Source organism: Sciurus vulgaris (genome assembly GCF_902686455.1).
Source record: "Sciurus vulgaris genome assembly, chromosome: 7".
Lineage (NCBI taxonomy): Eukaryota > Metazoa > Chordata > Mammalia > Rodentia > Sciuridae > Sciurus > Sciurus vulgaris.
This window is the reverse complement of record NC_136467.1, coordinates 52615342-52637059: the sequence shown is the minus strand read 5'-3', so window position 1 is coordinate 52637059 and position 21718 is coordinate 52615342. Positions and strand designations below refer to the sequence as shown.

At 39.2% G+C, this 21718-nt stretch overlaps 1 protein-coding gene across 3 annotated transcripts in view; it reads right to left on the bottom strand.

Moving 5' to 3' along the window:
- The window catches only part of LAMA4 (laminin subunit alpha 4), a 135356-nt gene extending 122008 nt beyond the window's left edge, over window positions 1-13348 (bottom strand). The window contains exons 1-2 of one of the 3 annotated variants that reach the window (XM_079149110.1): window positions 13213-13348; window positions 12665-12997 (exon numbers count right to left, since the gene is read on the bottom strand). In XM_079149110.1, the coding sequence (XP_079005236.1) occupies window positions 12665-12997; window positions 13213-13335 (456 nt within the window). In that variant the 5' untranslated portion in view covers window positions 13336-13348. Of the gene's footprint in view, window positions 1-12664; window positions 12998-13166 lie in introns of those variants that run through there. The other 2 variants (XM_079149112.1, XM_079149111.1) reach the window with 2 other exon arrangements.
- Between the last annotated feature and the right edge of the window lie 8370 nt (window positions 13349-21718).

Sequence of the window (21718 nt, the reverse complement as noted above, 5' to 3'; positions counted from 1 at the left end):
ATAATATAACAAATCTACTTTTATCTACTAGCATGCTTGTTTTGTCTTTTTGTGTTTTATTCATCTTTGTAAGTACTTTTTGTTAAATATGAGAGTAAAGATATAAATGCTGATCTATCACATGTCCCTGGACATGTAGGGAAAACAAGGTAGCAATACAGGGCCTGGGTACTATTTTCCATATTTCAAAATATTCAATTAATCTAAAACATTTACAAATAATACAAAATGCTAAATTTTTGGTTTTGGCTAGAGTTAAAATAGAGCAATGACACTGTTTTATCAGAAACTCCCTTCATAGCTATAAATTATTTTGCCTCATTAAAAAATAAGATTATTTAACATTTTGTTTGGTAGGTGTTATGGGCTGAACTGAATCCTCTAAAAATTCAAGTTGAAGCTTTAACCCCTAGGGTGACAGTATTCAGAGATAGGACCTGTGAGGAGGTAATAAAGGTTAACTGAAATCATATGGGTGAGTCTTAACCCAGCAGAAGTGGTGTCTTCATAAGAATAAGAGACAACAGAGATCTCTCTCTGTGTAGGTACATAGAAGAAAGGTGATGTGAGAAGGTGGCCATCTATCAGTCAGGAAGAGAGCCCTCACCAGCTGACCCTGAACAGTATCTTGATCTTGAACTTCTAACCTTTAGAACAGTGAAAAAATACTTTTCTATTTTGTAAGTCACCCAGATTGAGTATTTGTCATGGAAGTCCTAGCAGACTAATGTAATGGGTGAAATATTACAAAATGTGAGGTTTGGGACAGAAGAGAAATAATAGAGATCCATGGGCACAAAAAGGTTGGGGACCACTACTCTCACACATCCCCTCATACATTTTGGTTTTAATGGATTTCACCAGTGACTACTGCCACAGCCACTCTCCTGTCCAGGAGGGCAGAATCCCTGTGCCCTAAATCATGCCTTTTAGCTCTGGGCTCTCACTTCTTACGTACTGAGTAAACAACTTGCTTATTTCACCAACTTGTTTTATTCAGTGCTTGACAGTTTCTAGGAAAGTAGTTAATAGCCCATGTTTCTCATAGGTTGATTTAAATCCTTTCTCTTTCTAAAATTCCTTTCTTTTTCTCTTTTTCATTTATAGTGAAAGTATTAAAAGGTAAACTGCTCACTAAGCCTTAACTTCATTTTCCTGTGATTGACATATTTTGTCTAATCATGTCCCCTTAGGTCCCAGTTTTACTATAGTTCAAGCTCTTTTCTCATACTTTTAAAGTTTTTTTAAGTTGTAGGTCTATGAAGTGAACTCAGGACTCCATTGAAAAATAACCCTCAGCAAAGCTGGACATACATGAATATATGTATGTATACATATATGTCAACTTTTATTTCTCTTTTATCTGAGAGAATTTCCCATTGTTACTAAGATGATAGAGTTAGTTTACTCCATAACTCTATAACTTAAAAAAAAAGTCAAAGCCTAAACATACCACTAATTCAAATGTTCTTTACAGATTCATCAATTGCCAGGCCTAATGCAGCATTCCTGAATGCTACGAGGGACAATTGTTAGCTGAGCTAATGCTAAGATTTAGAAGAAGATGTTAGAGGGCTTAATAGAACCAGTTTAAGATTTTGGAGCCAGTTGAATCTCCAAGTAAGTTACTCAACTGCTCTATGACTTGGTTTCCTTGTCTCTAAGATGGGGCTAATATGAATGAATGGCTTTTTAATAAGCAGGACACAACAGGTGCTAATCAAGTGTTTAATAATTAAAGGTAAAAGAATCTTAGAAATCAGCCAGTTAGCTGTCTGGAATGGGTCGACGCATCGCTGTTCTTTAAGGTCATTATAAAATAGTAATCTCTCAAGGCTAAGACTGCACCAAGGAGCCTGGAGCCTACAGGGAGAATGGGGATACTGTTTGATACAGAAGGAAACACACACCCTAACTCAAATGCACACCTCAGTTCCTCTAGGAAAGTATTCACGTGAGAAATAGCCTTGGCAATTTTCACATTGGGGAAACCAGCTCTTCCAAGTCTTGTAACATTATCTTTCCAGTCCAGGACACAGACTGCAATCCTCACTCCATGGAGCCTCATTATCCTGACTCAGGATGACTCCCTTGTTTCCAAGAAAAACATCACAATCCAACCATTTCCTAGAGTCTCAGCAACACCCTATTTCCCAGCAGATTTCACACACAATGCCCCGCCCCCCTCCAGCCTCCCCTCTTTTTCCTCAAGGACATTTTTCAACAGTTCCACTTCAGATGCCAGGGAAGGTCAGGAGGGAACAGAAACCCTCTATATCATTTGATGTCTTCTCTCAAAACACATTTTCTGGGCACCCGCTAATGTGGTCCATGATTTCAAGAAGTGCATTACCTTCTCAACTCTCCAGATGTTTGTCTTGAAGCAACAGCTTACTTTGAGGCTTTTTTTTTTTTTTTTTTTTTAAATTCTAAACTAAAGTGTGCCTTTTTGGAATTGGGGTTTAGTACCTGAGTGAGCCTGTGAATTTCACTAGGCCAAGATTTGGCTTAATATTTTTGGTCTCCCTCATATATCAAAAAAGTTTTCCTTTTCTGGATTCATAATTTCCCCTGAGTCCATTCAAAATTTAAGCCCAGCTGCATTTTAGAACTCAGAATTTCTTATATTTTAATGTGCTTATGAACAGGCTGGGGTGTGGTGAAAATTCAGATTCTGGTCCTGAGGTTCTGCCTTCCCAATACATATTCAGGTGATGCTGATGCTGCTGTTTATGGACCGTACTTTGAGTAGCAACCTTTTTGACTCACTTCTCCATAACCAGAAATAATCAGGGTGGGCATTTATACACCAGGGCAAGTTCCCTGCCTTCCAGAAAATTCCTTGAACATGTTTGCTTCCAAATATTGTGTCCTGCCCAATCTACAGCAAACTTTTAAATTTCTTTAAAGCATCATTAAGACCCAGTGGACAAATGTGTGGTGTATAATATAAGTGGTGATTTCATTTGATATTTAAAATGAATCAATAATCTGTGCCTTCTTATCCTTACTTTCCCACTGAGTGAAAATTCTCTGGACCCTCTTGCCACTTGACATTTAACTATTAGGTAGTGACACATGTTTCCTCTCAGTGGTTCTCCATATCCTTGTCCTCTTCCATTGTTATACCTTGTTGTCCTTGTGTAGTGGAGCTTCATGTTTAGGGTCATTTGGAAAGGTCTGAATAGGATAGGTGGTGGTACCCAGGAACCCTTCTGTGGGAGACCACTGACATTGGTTGGGCACACCAAGATGCACATGTACACATGGTGGTGTCTGCAACTAATACTGTCTAGGGAGCCTCCTCAGTGTGTCACCATGGAAAGACTCATGTCTATTGCTGGGCCCATGCCCCTGCCCTGCAGATCACCTCCAACTGCCATACTCTGTGATGGTGGAAAGCAGGGAAAAGTACCCCATAAAATTTCTCTTCTGACCCCTTCTACCTGTTAGTGTCCTGTGTTTCCCTCAGGCTCTGGACTTGTAAATCTTGGGGTTCTGGCTGGGACAACAGTTTGTGTGATTCTGTTCCTTAAACTTGCTTCCCTTTACCTGATGCATATTTTAATCTACTTTGTTAGAATTTTGTTGCTAGAAATAAACTTTTCTTTTCTTTCTTTCCTGCTGAAGAAACTGAGACTATAGAAGAAGAAAGATCCTTCCAGGTCCCTTGGTCTATAAGATGGTCTATTTATTAACAATGGAGTCAAGAATGAGAAAAGTTAGTTCCAGACTCAAGTCCAGCTCTACTCAATTCCGTGAGCATCTCCTACTGATAATTTAACATAAAGCAGATAGAAAACACAAAGAGTAAAGTTAATGATAATATAGTAGAGGTAAACAATTTTCCTTTAAAAGTTATCAAAATATGTTCATGTAATGACCTCTATGCTAATGCTAAGGATGATTAAGTCCATTGAAACAACTGGAAAGACTCTAAGGACAGAGTGAGAAGACACCATTCCTTGTACCACTGCTGCTGAGCTTCCCAACTTCCTTTCTGTCCCCAATTCCATTGCTTCACCTGAAAAATGAGAGGATTGAATTTCTAAACTTCCTTTCTATACCTAACATTCTATGATTTCTTTGATTTCATGGTTCAAGGTATAACAGAATTATGCATCCAATAATAACCTTCCACTGACTCTCAAACAGGCCTCAAACACCCTCAAGCAGGTCTCCCTTATGTTGAATTCTGTGATGTAGTAGAGGCTTTTGAGCTTGCCTCTTCTGAGTAGAGTTTGGAGATCTATTGGCATCCATCATGACAGACAATATGATCCAGGGAACTCGATGGAATGAGGCAATTATTCACGCACTACAATGAAACAGTGACCTACGTCCAGACATTGGGACTCTGTCTTCAAAGAACAGGCATTTAGCATCTCGTATATGTCCTGGGGCATGACGGAAAACAGCCTGCTGCTCTCAGGGCTTATGGCAGATCAGCAGGAAGAGAGGTAACACTTTGGGCATGCTCAGCTTGTCCAATTGTATCACTGTTCATCAAGGAAAAACACATGTCATGAAGGTCAAAAGGCATCATAGACTAACTTGCTGTGGAAGAATGGGCTTGCCACCAATTTTAAACCTGAGATCTGAAATTTGTGCTGTGGTGCTGTGCTGTGATCACAAGCTGAAGAAAGGATTTTTCTTCTATTTTGACCATTCTGTAGTCATTTTGATTTGTCTATTATCAGATTCTAGATGGTTCTACAGGCCTAGCTTCCCTGGGTCTGAGAATCACTAGACAATCCTCTTGTCTACTGCTGGTGTCTATATTATGCAATGCTTTGGGCTGATATTTGGCTTTATAGCGTTGCTTAGCTCAGGATGTCATGTGGCAATGCACTTTGTACACAGCAGTATTTCGTGAGGGAGTCATGTCCCCAAGGCAGATTTCACTGAAGACATCTCTGATCCCTAGAGTCCCTGATTTCCTTTAATGCAATCATGCCGCTCCTGCTAATGGAGGGGTATAAGTTCAAAATAAATATTCATACACAAAATCTGCCCCATTCTCAGGGGCCCTTTTAGCTGTAGGCTTCAGCATTTTTACAATTCTAATCTTCAAGAGCATTGTATTAATGCAGCTTTTAATGTTATGGGATTTCTCCAAATTATCAGTTCTCATGGAGTTATAAATGTAGATCCTTCACTACATTTAGGTAAACACAGTATCTCCAGTGCTCATCAAAACACAATATAAAAATTAAGAAAGTCCCGAAAGTGAAAAGAGTGTCATTTTGCATGTTACTATCTTCCCTAGTTTTTGAAGGTGAATTTGTTTACTTATATGTTTTTCCCTCATGCAGAAGATTTTAGGTTTGAATATGGAAATTTGCCCACTACCATTCAGGCTGGGAATGTTGTTTCCCCCAAGTTTCTCTGGATAAAAAGACTCAGATTCAGAGTGAACTGCTGGCAGCTGAATTTCATTAAGACTTTGATGGGAAACTTTAGTTGGAATTACAAACATCTGTGGTTAAACTTCCCTTTAGTAAACCATTTCCCAGAATTTAGCTTTACCACACCAGGAGTGAAAAAGAAAAACAGTTGAAAAGAGAATGCTGCTCTTTTGCAAATACAGGAGTAGATATTAAATATTTGGCTACATGCTTGCTATATCTTAGTGAACTAGCAGATATACTTATTTTAGAAAATAACTGTTTGGAAATGCCAAATCCTGAAACTCAAAGCACATACTGGAAATCTGAATTTAATGATTTCTACCCAATCAAATGTCTCAAAATTATGTCTGGCCATCATATTTATATGGTTACTAAAGCAAGGAAAAATCATAAACAAGGGGAGTGTTTGGGGCATTGTTTACTGTACACAACTGTGATATGTCAGAGTTGAGGATCTGTGGAAAAAAGAAAGAAGGAAAGGTTTTTGTCTTTGTCATATCAACGGTGTTGGGGTTTTTTGTTTGGTTGGTTATTTAGTTTTTCTAGAGATTTAGACAAATCCATTCATTTCTCCCAACTGTACAGATCATCTTATTGCTGGGGAAAGGTTGTTTAAAGAGTCATTAAAGAGAATGATTACAAAAGCTAAACTATAGTCGCATTCTTGTCCAGTGTTGCATAACCAGCAAATTTGTAAGCAAAGTTGAACTTAACCAAATTCGAAGAATAAATAAAGATTTAGATAGTAATATACTTTTAACAAGCTACTACATAACTTTACCTGTGGATAGATAGAAAGAGTGAAAGAAAGAGAAAGGAGGGACAGAATGAGAGAACTAAGGGCTAACTTTGTGTCAGGCAGCTTATATATGCTATTTCATTTTTAAATGTCATCACAATCTTGCAAGGCAAATACATTTCTATTTACTTTACAATCAAGGGAACTGAGCCTTTAAAAGATGAACTAATTTGCCTAAAGTCAAATGGCTAGAAAGTCCTGGAGCTGGATGCACACCATATCCATCTGGCCACAAGCCTCTGATGAAAGGTAAATTCTAAATACTGCAAAACAGAGACTGCAAATAAATAGCCCTCAGGCTGACTCTGGTCTTCAGATATACCAAGTCTGCAGGGTATTTTTTAAAAACTGACTCAGCAATTTCTCTTAGGAATCCAGATTGTCTTCTCTTGGAAGAAAATAAACAAAACCCAGAAAACCTGGCAGTGCTGAGAGGCGACTGCCCCTCTGCCCCTCCTTAGCAGCCCTCTGTATCCTGTGACTCAGAGCCCCAACACTCACAGGATATATTCCTTTCACTGAGCTAGTGCCACCAAGTTTTTTTTTTTTTTTTTTTTTTTGGCCTGGCATTGATAAGTATCTGCATTTCAAAAATTTCTTTGTACTATAGGATCCAGCAATTTCATTTCTGAACATATACCCCAAAGAACTGAAGTAAGAACTCAAACAGATATTTGTATATCAATATTCATAGCAGTGTTATTCACAACAACCAAAAGGTAGAAACAACCCAATGATGGATGAATGGATAAACAATGGCATATTATTCAGCTTTAAAACATGAAATTCTGACACTTTACAATATGGATGAGTTTTGAAGACGTTATTCTGTGAAATAAGCCATCACAAAAGGACAGAAACTCTGTCATTCTTTCTATAATAAGTACCTTGAGTAGGCAGAAAGCAGAATGGCACCAGAGGCGAGAAGCAGAATGTTGCTTGCCAAGGGCTGAGGGGAAGGCTAAATAGGGAGTTGTTATTTAATGGGATTTAGTTTGGAAACATGAAAAAATTCTAGAGTGGATAGTGGTAGTGGGTACATAATATGAATGTACCTGGTGCCCCTGAATGCTACACTGAAGAATGGTGAAAATTATAAAACTTACATTATAAATGTCTAGATTTTTAAAACCTCTGATTAAATCAGGGAACTCTGGACTTATAGGGAATGGGATTCTTTATTTTCTAGTATTTTAAGTAATATGTCTATAAGATAGACCTTGTATTCCTATAGGTAGTGTTCTTTTGAAACCTTTGCCTTTTAGCTGAAATCAAGAGATGCTAATGTGGACCACAGCATCATGGGGAGGACATACTAGAATATTTAAACAAAGGGAAAATAGGATGCAGGATGATGCTATCCTTAAAGACAGTCAGGAGACCCTGTGAAACACCGGGAAAAGAGAATGAAACCCTGAAACTTCATCTGCAAACATCAATTATTTCATACATGTATGTTCATGGGATATAGTAAACATCAACAAATATTAGTTTTTTTTTTCTTTTTTTTATGAGTATTTAAAAAAATAGTGATGAACTGTAAATGTAGCTCAGTGATAGAGCACTAGGTTAGCAGGTGTGAGGCCCTGGGATCAATCCCCAGCTCTACAAAATAAAGAAATAAATGAATAAATAAATAAAATAAAAATAGTTATTAGACTAGTTAGGAAGGTGAGCTATCTCAAATCTTTGGTAGTTCTCAACTACTTTTATATAACTTTTGCTCTTCTTCTAGCAAGCACTGCATAAATGGTCTCTGAATGGCATTTTCTATTGATTTGAGGAAATTCTAAAAACTTTTAGTAAAATTATCCTCACAGATACTTCTACTTACTTAATCACCTCTTCCTACATATTTCTGTATAGTCAACTGCTTTTATAAACTCCTTCCTCATTGTGCCACTTATTAGACACAGGGTCTAGATGTCTGCACAGTGACTCTGTTTCCCAGTGTGTAATGAGATAAAGATAGTCCCACTGATTTGTCATGAGGTAAAAGGAAATAACTGGTGGAAAGTGTTTGGACAAGTGTCTGACATGTGGAAAGTATTTAATGAGTGTTAGCTATCCCATCACCATGATATTTTAGTTCTTCTAAAGTAAGTTTTTAAAAACCTTCTTTGGTGTTTGGTGAATAGGTTATTGTGACCTACGTCAGCAGCTTAGGAATAATGCTCTGTCTATATCACCTCTATGGCACTTCTTTGTAGCCACTGTTACAGAACATCAATTCATTCTGCTTTGCATATATTTTCCTCTCTTGGATTGCTTACCCTTTGAGACTCTGCTGCCTGTTTTCTTGCTCTGCATGGTAAACCTCCAAATTAGCTTTTTGTATAAATAATTAAGTGAATGAAATAATGTTCGTATGTAGGGGATTCAATGTACCTAACAAATTTTTGGAATAGCAGTACCGGATGATGATCCAGGCAAGCGACTGGAGGTCTTATTGTAGTCTTATGAGATCTTTTACAAAGTAAGGGGCCAAGATAAGAAAAAGAAAAACAGATAGTGAAAGAGACATAACTGTCTTTTAATAAACATTCTACAGTCTTTCAATTGTTAGGCAGGGAGCCTAACAATGTGTTCTGGAATGGTATCAGATATCAACAATGTAAAGAATTGAGAGGAAAAGTTCCTTGGAATTAGTCTCCTTCATAGTGCATCTTTTAAGGAAGCCAGTTTGTCTAGGGCTGGGTAGAGACGGGGCTCATGGAGCAATGAGTTTTCTTGGAGGGACGTTAATACAACAAAAATGACAACAGAAAATCCAGTCAAGTTACTAGGAGATAAGGTCCTGTTTTCTCCTCTGGGATTAACAATTGTTAATCGCTTCCCTTCTCATTATCTCTCAAAACCAGAACAGCACCCTGGTCCTCATTGTCTCTATTTCTCTGTGTCTCTGTGTGGCTTCTTTTCTAGTCACACAGTGTCAACCTCTAATCTAGTGAAACTCCTGCTTCTTTTTGATAGACAAGAATCTCACTCTTCCCAAGAATACTGTGATAATCTCCTTGGGGGATGTTTCTGTCTCTATTTCTGGAGCCCTTCTAGTTCTTTAGCATTTCTACATTGATCAAGAAGAATTTTGGCAAGTTTTACTTGCTTCCATGTGTAGGATGAAAAGAATAGACATTTTAAAATGATGTGAAATATTACAATACTGAGTATCCTCTTAGGAACTACCTAATCTCCCCTTTGCTCACACTCAACTACTGAAAATTACTGCTGTCACCATAAATTCACCAACAATGACTCAGTAAATTTCTTTTTAAGCAGAATTTGGAAAAATCCTCCCACAATGAGTACAGAGTTACCTAGGAGTGTTCCTTTTTTCAGATTCTTTCCATCCTGGGGGAAGCCTGGTTTGTTTTATTTAAAAAAAAAAGGAGGGTTCTTCCTTTTTGGTCAGCCAGCACTCTGCTCTTCAATCTGTGCACTTTTCATGTGTTTGCTCCCCAGCTCACAGTGAATGCCACAGTGTGCCAGAGTCCCCGCCTTGGGCTAAGCACCCAGGGATGAAGTGGACAGAGCCCTGCTATAGAGGTGCTGGGGAGGTGCTGGAATGGCACTTGGGAAGGCCTTCAGCCAAGAACCTCCCACTGCTCCATGCTCACCTTAGTTATTTTCTTTCTTCCCTTTGAAGGAGATTTGAGGAATAACCATTCATATAAATCCAATTCAAATAAAGTGAATGCATTTTTAGAATACCTTCCCATACAAATTTTGAACGTCTTCCATGAATAATGTGTTTATGTTCCTTCTCTCTCTCTCTCTCTACACACAGACCTACACACACACACACACACACACACACACACACACAACCCCCTGATGCAATCCAATAAAGTGGTCATGACATGTCATTAAGTCTCCAAAACGTATTTGGTTTAAGATCTGCTTACTGGCTATAAAGAGCATGGGAAACCTAATGGTGGGGCGTGGGGAATTGCCTTGGGACCACAGGCTAACCGGAGGCATTATGTGAAACTATGCACTGGGAACATAATTACTTCGATCCCACCCTTTCTACACCATATATTTTGACCTTCTTGGAATGACTAATATCTTTTTTCTGTCTCCCTAAACCAAAGCCCTCAATTGGCATTTTGAACTCCCTAGACTCTGACAATGTTACATATTTAACATGCTATGGAACATTCTTTCTAACTGGAAGGATACAGAAAATGAAAATATAATAATATTTATAAATAATATTAAGTAAAATAGTACCATAAAAATAAAATTTGAAGAAATATTCCCAAATAAGAATTTCTTTTCATCTAATCATCCATATATTTTTATAATAACTCTTAGCAAGTATAAAATATTTATTGCATATCAGGCACAAGTTAAGCATTCTCTATTTTATATAACTTCATTATAATAACTATATGAGATGTAAAATAGACATCAATAATTTCTCAGCCTCAATCAGTTTCTTGATGTGCAATTTGAGCAACTATAATTTGCCCAAGGTCAGGGAGTTTGAGATTTAAACTTGGGACCATCAGTCTAACAGCCTGAAATCTTAAACAATTTGCTGAGCCACTTTCCTATTTATTATTTTACTGAACACATGAGCATTATGATTTGCTCAGAGTTTCAACATTTAATTAATTAAATTTCTTTGTAGTGCCAGGACCTCATGCATGTTAGGCAAGCACTCTACCACAGAACTACACCCCTGTCCAACATTAATTTTAAGGTATCCTAATACTCAATTATTTTCTTAGTTTTTTTATGAAATGAGAGTTATGAAAAGTTATGTGTTAAAAGTTATATCTTTAGATTTAGTAGGAAACAAACACAAGATTCCTAGATAATTTTGAATTTCACATAAACAATAAAAAATTTTAGTATATATGTATATATTTATGTCCTGTGCAATATTTGAGATATAACCCAAAATTTATCGATGGTTTATCTGGAATTCAAATTTAATTGGGCATGTTGTATTCTATCTGCCACTCAAGTGGCAGCGTTTCATTCAGGGACTTTCCATGCCCAACGCAACAGGTGGAGATTAAGCTTTACCAGGGTTAATTCCAAGACTGCAGAGAAGCAATGTTGTCCCATTGTGTAGAGTCTCTCCTGGTTTGGCCTCTCCCAAGTGTCTGGGAGTAAAGATGACCAGAAGCCATATCCTCTCTCAAGGAGGCTACATTTCGCACCAGAATGAGAGCTGGATGCACTCTGGCTCAATTTACTCCCCCTTGTTTTGGAGGGGGTTGTGGATAGGGTTTACTCTGAAGAAGGACTGTCTTCATGCACCTTATTTTAAATCAATAATTAATAACTACAGTTATACTAACAATTAGTTATCAACTGGTAAAATTAAGAGCCACAGCCCAGACTTCAGTGGTGTTAGAAATAGTGTCAATCCACTCCACTATTTTAATTGAATGGTTACTGTAACCGCAGCTATAGGATATGGTATGTGTGTGTGTGTGTGTGTGTGTGTGTGTGTGTGTGTGTGTGTGTGTTTTGTTAGGCCAATTGCTCTTTCCTTTCCCATGAACTTAGGTGACTTCGTTTTCCTCCTATTTAGCATCTCCCACGCACTGGACATACTGTTGTCTGTCTGAGCTCAGGGGGCTCTTAAATCATTTGCTCAGGAGTCATTCTCTTTCACCACATTTCCATGCTTTCGTTATGTTTTCAACTTTAAAAGCCGTTGTAAGGTATTCAAATGGCATAACAGCATTGAATAAATAGCTTATTATCAATGGAATATATTGATCATTTTAACTTTGGGGACTAGAGTTGATTTAGTCTTGCTTCTGGAATATAATGGTTTATTTCTATTTAAGGGATCCGCTCTGCAGTTTCCTAACAGCTTCCTTCATGGCCCATCACCCCCACTCACCTCTTCTGCCCCCTCTGTTGCAAACTTTTTGTTTAATATGAGTCAGAAAGTTATATCCTATAAAAAAATGTTATGCTCTCCTTATCCCAAGAGCAGAGGAGTAGGAAGGCAGTGACAGGACACACAGATTGAGCACTATGGCTTAACAAAATGACTACTGGGACACACAAAAAGCATTAATAATAATAACAACAAATAAAATCACTGATGTGTTGCTACAGGGCAGGTGAGTCTAGCAGGCCCACTCAGAGCATGAAGGACACATGCACTTCTGCCAATTTGAATAGACATGTTCCAAAGTCTCAACTTGAAACATAACATCCAAACCCTACTTTCAAAGTGGAACTCTTTCTCTTTATTTCAAGTTTCTGAATTGTCCTAGTCTAGGCAGTGGGAGGGGGGAGAGAGGGAGAGAGGAAGAGAGAGAGAGAGAGAGAAAGAGAGAGAGAGAGAGAGAGAGAGAGAGAGAGAGAGAGAGAGAGAGAGAGAGAGAGAGAGAGAGAGAGAGAGAGAGAGAAGAACAACTGTGGCACAGCCCGCGGGCGCAGGTGCCCCAGCAGGGTGACAATGGCTGGGACACTGTACCTTGGCAGCAGGAGGCAGGAGTCCCGGAGCCACGCGGGGTTCACTCGTCTCAGGCCTGCCGACCACTGAGCTCCCTTCGATGTCAAAAGGAAAGGCGTTGTCGTCCCCGGACGCCGCGCTAGAACAGGCAACACCCCAGAGGAGCCACAGAGACAGGACTGGGCACCAGGCTGAGCTCAAAGCCATCTCTCCGCGGACATCCAACAGCGCTTTCCGCGGCTCTGGAACTGTTGATCTTCTTCGGTCCCCACGGGGTGCGCTGGTGTCTGGTAATTTACCTCCTCTGGGTCTGCAGTATCCAGATGTGGGAACGCCAGGCAGCCCAATCAGCAACTTTGGAGGGGGAAAAAAAGGGAGAGTGAGAAAGTTTGCGAGAATTTCTCTCTTCTCCCTTCTTTTCCTCCCTCCCTCTCTCACTCTGTGTCCCTCGCCACACACACACACACACACACACACACACACACACACACACACACACACACACACACACACACACACACACCCTCCCCGCTCCAGCGCTCCGGGGAGGCTTTGGTTCAGGAACCTACAGAGGGACGGAACTTAAAGCCCAGCATCAAAAGCCCGGGCTGAGGTGCCCCGCCAGAGCCAGCGCGCTTGGCGGCCAGGACGGAGGACTGTGCTCGCTCTTCTGGCTTCCTTCCCACACTCATTCTCACCACTCCCTTTCACCTTCCACTTCCAGGCCCTCCCACTCCAAGTTGGCTTTTCAGACACTGAGGTCCGGCCTTTCCTTCTCGCCTCCCCTCCCCTCTCAGTTTGGAGCCCCTCCAAGGGCTCCAGATGAATATTCAGCATTGGCAATGCATCCTCACATCTCTTATTTATTTAGTCCAGGTGCCAGATGTCTTATCTATATTTATATAGATCTTTTATGTGGCCCCAGCTAGTTTTCAGGAAAGTGGGTGGAAAGAGGATTCCAGGGGCGGGAGTCAGAAGTAGATGATCTCAGGAGACAGAGGGGCAGGGTGCCCACTTTCTTGAGCAAGGTTTCTCATTTTCTAGAAATGGACTGATACACTCTTTGTGCTAGTATCTTGTCTTGAGTCTTGCTGGCCACTGGGTTTCCTCCTGACAGTCCTCACCCAGAGGGCTTGGGAGAATATCTTTTGCTGCAGCCCTGGAAAATGACTTCATTACTCAAATGCATGAACTTTTATTTACAAAGAACATCTTGTTTTCATCCTAAAGAGGTGCTTTGTAAGGGACCCGGAACAAGGCTTGCAGTGTATGAGCTTGTCAAATATACTGCCCACAACCCCGACCTCTTCCTCTTGGCCTGTAATCTCATGCCTACTACATCTGTCTGCGTCACATAACCTTTCCAAGACTTTGGTAGAAGTTGGGCTATAATTATTCCAGGGTGCCTCTGTGGGTGGGTCAGTGGCTGCTGCAGTTGATAGGTGCCTTTGTTTACATTGCCTTCATGACAGAGCTTTAAATATTCCACAAGATCCAAAAGTGGCTTAAAAATATCCAGATGAGACAACCATAAAATGACATCCAGGTAAGTTTCTAGGTATCTGAAATCATGGTTAGTCATGCAATAAATCATCTTCATGAAACCCAATTTTTAGCTCCATTTCATAGAGCAAGTTATTTTGTCTAAGGATAAACAGAACAATCATGTATTCTGTACTTACCACATTCTAGATACTTGGCATATGCCATTTGTAGACTTAACAGCAGTCTTGAAAAGAGGTCTATTATTTCCTTCTTATGGAAAAAAAGAAAAGAGAGAGAGGTTCACAGAGACCAGGACGTTTGCTCCAGGCCACCCAGCTGATAGAAAGCTGAGTTGAAATTTGAAACCAGGCTTCATGGTCCAAAGCTCCCCTTTATATCTGTATCATGTTGAAACTCACAAAATAAAGACAGTGAGTTCAGAGGCAGGAGAAATAAGCTCTCCCACTTTTTGACTCCTACATGCCAAAAATTCATATAAAGTATCTCTCTTAATTTTATCTTGATGATAATCCCAAGAAGCAGGGGTCATTACTAGGCAATGGGTAAATGGTACTGTGGCCTAGGTAAGTCTCATGGTAATGAAACTGAGCCATAGAACATCAACTTCTATGTTCCTAAAAACTGTTTAACTTTTTTAGGATTCAGAAACAGACCTCTAGGACTTGATCTAAGCTGTCCTTGAGAGTCTAGTGGAACCAAAACTCTCCAAAGAGTATTGCTGAGGAATGAGAACAGGTCCAGTGAATCTAAATTAGAAGTGAGTGGTGCAGTCAACAATCGCGAGATGGACCAGAATTATTCACAAGTTCACCTGGACCTGTGGAGGGCATACAGACTCTCCCAGAAAGACTTCCATTAAAATGGCTTAGCCATCTCTCTCCCTTTACCCTTGCCTGAGTTCCTTCACCACCAGCTGATCTGGGAGACACATTTAAGTGTATGTCTTGTTTTCTTGTAGGTCCACATTCCTTAAAGCTCCTTGGTGTGATAGGTGCCATAGTATTGGCTTCTGTACACATGGGGCAGGGAGTCTTGCTTGTTAACAGTAAGGTCCCTGATTTTAAATTACAAAATGCACCATACAAAAGAGCAAAGCCAGACAAAACAAAAAGAGTTCTCATAGATTCCAGAGTATATGTAATGTTTTCATTTGAAAATATAAAAATAGCAAGGAAAGGAACCATTACACTAAATTGTGGTCATCTTCTTCCATATAAACAGCTTAACCTACTAAATTAAGTGAAAGTGCTTAAAAATATATGCTTGGTTTGGTTGGTTCTTTGAGACATTTCTATTTGGAGATGAAGTCACCGGACTCTGAGGAGAAACAATAATTCTCAATTATCCTATTCCATCCTCCTTTTAAAAAAATTAAATAATAATAATATTAATTATATATATTATGTATATAATTATATATATTATGTTTTATATATATATATATTTTGACTTTGGATATTGATCACTTCAGCACACCAAATCTGTTCATATTTGTTTTCTAAAGGATTACATCCTCTTCATCATTAACTGTCAATTAATCATATACTTTTTATTTGACCTGGGAGCTTCCTGCCCAGCAGGTAGTGTCCAAGTTCTGAAAGAAGGCCCAAGCAGTGGGGATAGTAGTATATTTGTCTGGGACCTTATTTTTGATTAAATATATTCTTCCAAAATTTTTTCCTTATCTTTCTGCAGACACTATTACTTTTTTTTGAAGCAAAATGGCATAACATATAAGAGAGAGGGTTTTTGTATGAAATAAAATGGGGTTCAAATCCTGGGTCTGATAACAATAATTCTAAGAGCTTGACACAAAATTTAGTCTCTATAAATGTCAGTTTCCTCATCTGTAAAATGGGAATAATGATTCCTCTTTCACTGAGTTATTATAAAATAATGTAAATAAAACATTAGCATAGACTGGCACAGTTAATACTACACTAACATACTGCTCATTTAATACTCTTTAATTATACAATATCTTCAAGACTTAAAGATGAATAGACTGACTATTTCTAAAGAAGGAAACAACCATGCTTATTTACCTTGTGGCTTGGGCAACCTCCCATTTGCTGAGAATAGCCATTCCTATTTCTGACTGCTATTGGGCTTCTGCATGTATCAACCATTGAATGAGGTTGTCATGGATTATAGAATGATGGGTAGACAGGCAAGGAGAGATCATGGATGAGTATTTTACCACAAGTTGAAGGTAGTAGAATAAAGGGAGTTACCTCTTTACTAAAGACCCACTCTCAGACCACCAGAGGCCTGAGGGTAGGAGGATTTTATTCTTGCTAAAAGTACAACTGGAGAACATTTTCAGTGCTGCTGCTTTAAAAGCACAACTCTTACCCTCTCTCCTTTTCCTGGGATTGAGGATGAATATTTGCCAAGTACTTTGGTGGCCATTATCTCTGGTGGGACTCCTACGTTCCACAGGATCACCCTCAAAGTACAGCAGAAAACCAGTTAGTGCAAAATGAGGACCCCACACCTTCCAACTGCCAGACTTCTTGTTGCCTCCCAAATCAGATCAAGCTAGTTTTAGTTCTGGCAACATCTGACCTGGTGCTTTTTAGACTTTATCAAATGAAAGTTTTGAAATTCCCTGATGAGTCTCCAGTGCAGTTATCAGAAGGTAAATATCAAGGCTGCCTATCCCTTGGCTGTTGGACCTGTCCTCAGCATCTAAGGATCCAGTGAGGGTGTTGTTAACACATCCCATGTGCCCTTCTGTAAATAGAAAGTCGCGTCAGATGCTATTTTGGATTTGTAGGTGCTAATCTTGACATAACTAGACAAGAGGGTTGTTGTGGGAACTGTGTACTAGTGACAATAATTTCATGATGACGTTGGTCAGAGAAGAGAGCAGGAGCTGAGCTACCCACTCCTGTGAGATCTTTAACTGGTAATCCTGTGATAGGAATGGAAAATGTAAAATTGTGTCTCTTTCTGCTAATACTCCTCTCCTCTCCTCTCCTCTTAGACTGAGCTTCTCCTTCATGAACAACCCTGGTGGAGGATCAAACCTTCTGAGGAGGAATGATAGTAAGAGAACTTGAGATGGATGAGACTTTTTTAAAGCTGTTTTTCCAGCATTAGTCTTCTCAGGCTTTCGTGCAGGATGTGGATAGTATGTGCTGTATATAATGTGCCTCTTTTTCATCACAGCCTTATTTAGCTTTAAGCATATTTTACCTGTATTCTTTTCCATCTGTCTGCTTATTTATTCACTTATTTAGTATTTATTGCATACTTTGAAATCTCAAATTCAGATGCTGAGAATAAAACAGTCAACAAGGCCCCGTTAAGGAGTCAAGAGTTCTATGGGCCAGATATAATGAGACCCTGTAAGGGACGCAAAGTGATTATCAGGAGTTCAGAGGGGAAGTCTGGACAAGCTACTAATAATAACTAATAGAACAAGCCTTTTACAGATGCAGCTGGGGGAAGTCAGGGAAAATTCTAGAAGAAGATGGCAACTGTGCTGAGTCTTAACCAATAGGGTGGAGAAATGCATATGAAGAGGAGAGAATGCGGTGGTGTCAATGGAGGGGCAGGAAGTTATGTGATTTCCACACGGAACCTGCAGAGGAAGAGCCTCCCCAGTCCCAGATGGGCCTCTCAGACTGCCCTCCAGTCCAAGCCCTGTAGGCAACAGAGGATCCTCCCACATGCAAATAGGAGCACTAGGGAGCTGTTCATAATACTTATACCCTGGACAAATTCTTGAGCAAACTAATGGGAGGAAGAACAATTTTCAAAAGGCTTTATCCATCACCTGGAACTCTTGCTGTCCTCCTCTCTTCACAGTGGCCTAGACTTCCATCAGGGTTGCTCATGAAGGAGAATCTCTGGGAGCAGAGGAGCATTAGCAGAAAAAGTCATCTGATTTTTTCTGCCACCTGAGGATTGGTTGGAGCCCTCATGGTAGGGGATAGTTTGGACTTGCTTCTTGCTTCTCTGCTGGATCTCATCATAAATTTGTCACTTTAAGTGAAAAAATTTAAGCCTAGCAATTACATGGTGATAGTTGCATTTAAAGAATTAAAAATGTGCCAGATAGAATAATTATTCTAAAATTGGAAATTACATATATTGAAAAAGGAAGAAATAATAGCCATCAGGAATCATACTCTTTTGGAGCAATAACTCATAACACTGAAAATGTTTTGGTGCAAATACCTTCAGACTTTTGTTGTATCTATATTAATGTATTTAGTCTAATTTTATATCTTATAGGCCCACATTTTTTACATATATTCTATAATTTGTCCATTTTGCATATTCTATAATTTTATAAAAATAAATCTAATGGATATAATATTTTTAACTTTTTCTCTACGTCAATGTGACTCCAATATGTTACTGTGACTTGAAATGCCACAATCAGATTTGCATTTAAGGAGGATCATCTTGTGAGGATGCAGCCTCCACTGGAAGGCAAGTTGAGAGATGAGTTAGGAGGTCTGGAAAGCCTTTTCTTTTCAAGTAGGCTCTGTAAGCCCTGAGGACAAGGTCTGTACCCATGAACAGGGGGACTTAGCATTTGAGAATGATAATAACAATAAAGACATACTGATGCATGTGGTTTGGCTTAATGGATGAAACAGATGATAGAAAATGGTCTTAACAAGGATTATTGACCTGCCTCTGCTGTAGTCAGCCCTTCAGGTCTAGTAGGATAATTACTTCATCAATGCTAAAAGAAAGTGATTGATGCTCCTAGTAATGTGTTCAGAGGAGAATAGCAGGTGTCAACATCAATTAACTCAGTGATAAAATCAATATAAAATAGGAGCTCCTGGGATGTGATAATGAAATGATATAATTAGGAAGAATTGGGCAACATTCAAAAGAGAAGGCCTGAGAAACTGATTTCTTGTGTCCCCACACCCACCTCACTCAGTACCGTAAAGAGACTATCCACTAAGAGAAAGATTGCTATCACCACATAGTAGGTATACGCGCAGGGTAGAGGGTTATAAGTCTGTTCTAATCTGCTTTGTGTAAGCTGCTACAGGAATGAATGTGTAAGATTTTAACTCAGAAGTTCCATAACCCAGCTCTGCATCCCTTCCATTACTCTCTAGAAAATGCATGCTAAACGTGCTCACTTTAGGAAATAAACTAATTTTTGAAAAAAAATTCAGAAGCAAGTAGGGTGTAACTGTAATAAGTCCTCAAATTTCCGCAGTGTTTTAGTCTGGAACTGAAGTAGAGTTTTTGCTCTTCCCACAAGTGAGAAACTGATCTGATTCTACATCTACTATATCTGTTATGGGTTAGATATCAGGTGTCACCTGAAATCTCATGTGTGAAACAATGCAAAAACATTTAGAGGTGAAATGATTGGGTTATCAGAGCTTTAACTAATCAGTGTATTAATTTCACTGATACAGATTAACTGGGTGGTAACTTTAGGCAGATAGGGTATGGCTGGAGGAGGTCAGTCATTGGGGGCATGCCTTTCAGGTATATATTTTCTCCCTGGAGGGTACTATGTCCTGAGCTGCTTTCCTCCACCACATTCTTCTGCCATGATGTCCTGCATTACCTCAGGCCCTGAGGAATGGATTTGGCCATCTATGGGCTGAGACCTCTGAAACCATGAGTGCCAAATAAACTTTTCTTCCTTTATAATTTTCTTGTCAGGTATTTTGGTTTCAGGGGTGGAAAAAACTGACTAAAGCAACATCCATTATCCTTGAATATTTAACACTCTAAATTTAAAGATTAGTTATTCACCATCCATTCATTCAGAAGCTATTTTCCAAATGTCTACTTCACAAGCTGAGCCTTTCTAGACTCTACATCAAAGGAGAAATAAGACAAAAATTCCTGCCTTCATGGAATTTACATTCTAATGAAAGCAAGGAGAGCAATGGAGAATAAACCATTAGATAAGAGAAATATATGGTATGTCAAATGGTAATTGCTTTGGAGAAGATTAAAGCAGGGGAAGGGGACAGAGTATGTACAAACTGGGGAAGGTGATGAAGCAATTTTAAATTGGACCATAAGGGAGCCCTCACTGACAAGATTTAGGCAGGGTCGGGAAGGTGGTGAGGAGCAAGCCAGGCAGCTCTCAGAGTAGAAGAGAAGGTCAGAGAGGAAGAACAGAAGCCAAGTGATAGAAAGGAGGAGGGTACATGCCTTTTGAGGAAGAAGTTAGAATGAAATGATGGTGGTGAAAAGATCAAGTCGAAAAGGGAGGAGGCTGTGTGAGTTCAATTACACAGGACCTTAGAGATGATTATAAAGACTTTGAACGGGCTGGGAAGCATGTGAAGGCGTTTATGCAGAGAAGTGATATGATCTGACTTATTCTGTCTTTATTTGGAGAAAAGATAATAGGGAAGGAGGTGAGGGTGGATGCAGGGGGAACTATTCAGCGCCTACTACAATAGTATAGGTGAGGGATGCTGGAGGGAGGCATGGCTCAGGGACTTGAAGGTGATGTACATGCTTTTGTCCTGAACAGAATTGGATGATGGATTTTCAGTTATTAAAATGGAAATGACTATTGGAAGAGCAAGACAGGGATAATTGAAATGATGAAGAATTTGGTTCTGGACACTTTTAAAAATGAGATGCTTCTCAGGTTTTTACACTATTCTTTTTTTTTTTTATTCTTTTTGACAAACATTTATTTATTTCAATAGCATAGAGCAGTTTGGGTTGTTGACCTAGTCAATGAAAAAGGATCATTGTCTCTTATAAGCATGAAGGGAAAATGGATTACTTTAAGTTCCTGTCAGTACTTTCTAGAGTGCCTTGGATTATGTTTACAGCTCTAATGTTCTTTTTCTTTTCTATCACTATTCTTTTAAAAATACTTGTTTTTCTATGTTATGGACATGTATGAATATCTTAATGAATTCCACTTTTATATATAACTATAATATACCAATTAAAAATAAACCAATAAAAGTGAATCAACAAATATGTAATCTGGAAATGGTAAAACATACTTGTTTTAACAACATCATTTATCCATAATATATAATGCACAATGAACAAACATTTTTTTTTAAGTGGGTAATACTGTATGTATTCCTTATAACCCAATGAAGGAGATTTATAGCGTGAACCCCAGTACCTACAATTCAAGTCACTAAATACCTGGATGAGCACAAATCCATTGTTCTTGTGGGTTACAGCGGAGGGGATCTCTGAGTTCCATGAACAGAGCAGTCATTAGAGATTTGAGTTGGGTTTCCACACATGTAAACAGTTTGGTTTGGGAAGATGGTGGGGGAAGTGTGTCAGGAAAGTGATTTTGGGTGAATGGAACAGCAAAGGCAGAGGCTTAGGAGTGGGAAAATACCTTCTTATTCAGGCAAGGCACATGGGCAGCCTGGCTGAGCATTGCACTGAGTGGGTTTGGGTGAAAAGTGGAAGATAATAAGGACAAGGTAGGTATTGCCTGATTTCTTTATAGTTTAATAATGGGAAAGAGAATCACAGGGGAGTTTAGAGGGATTGATCAGACACAGATATGGAGGATGTACTGGAGTAGAGGGAGACTAAAGGCTTATGGACCAGCTGGGAGACTGCTGCAGT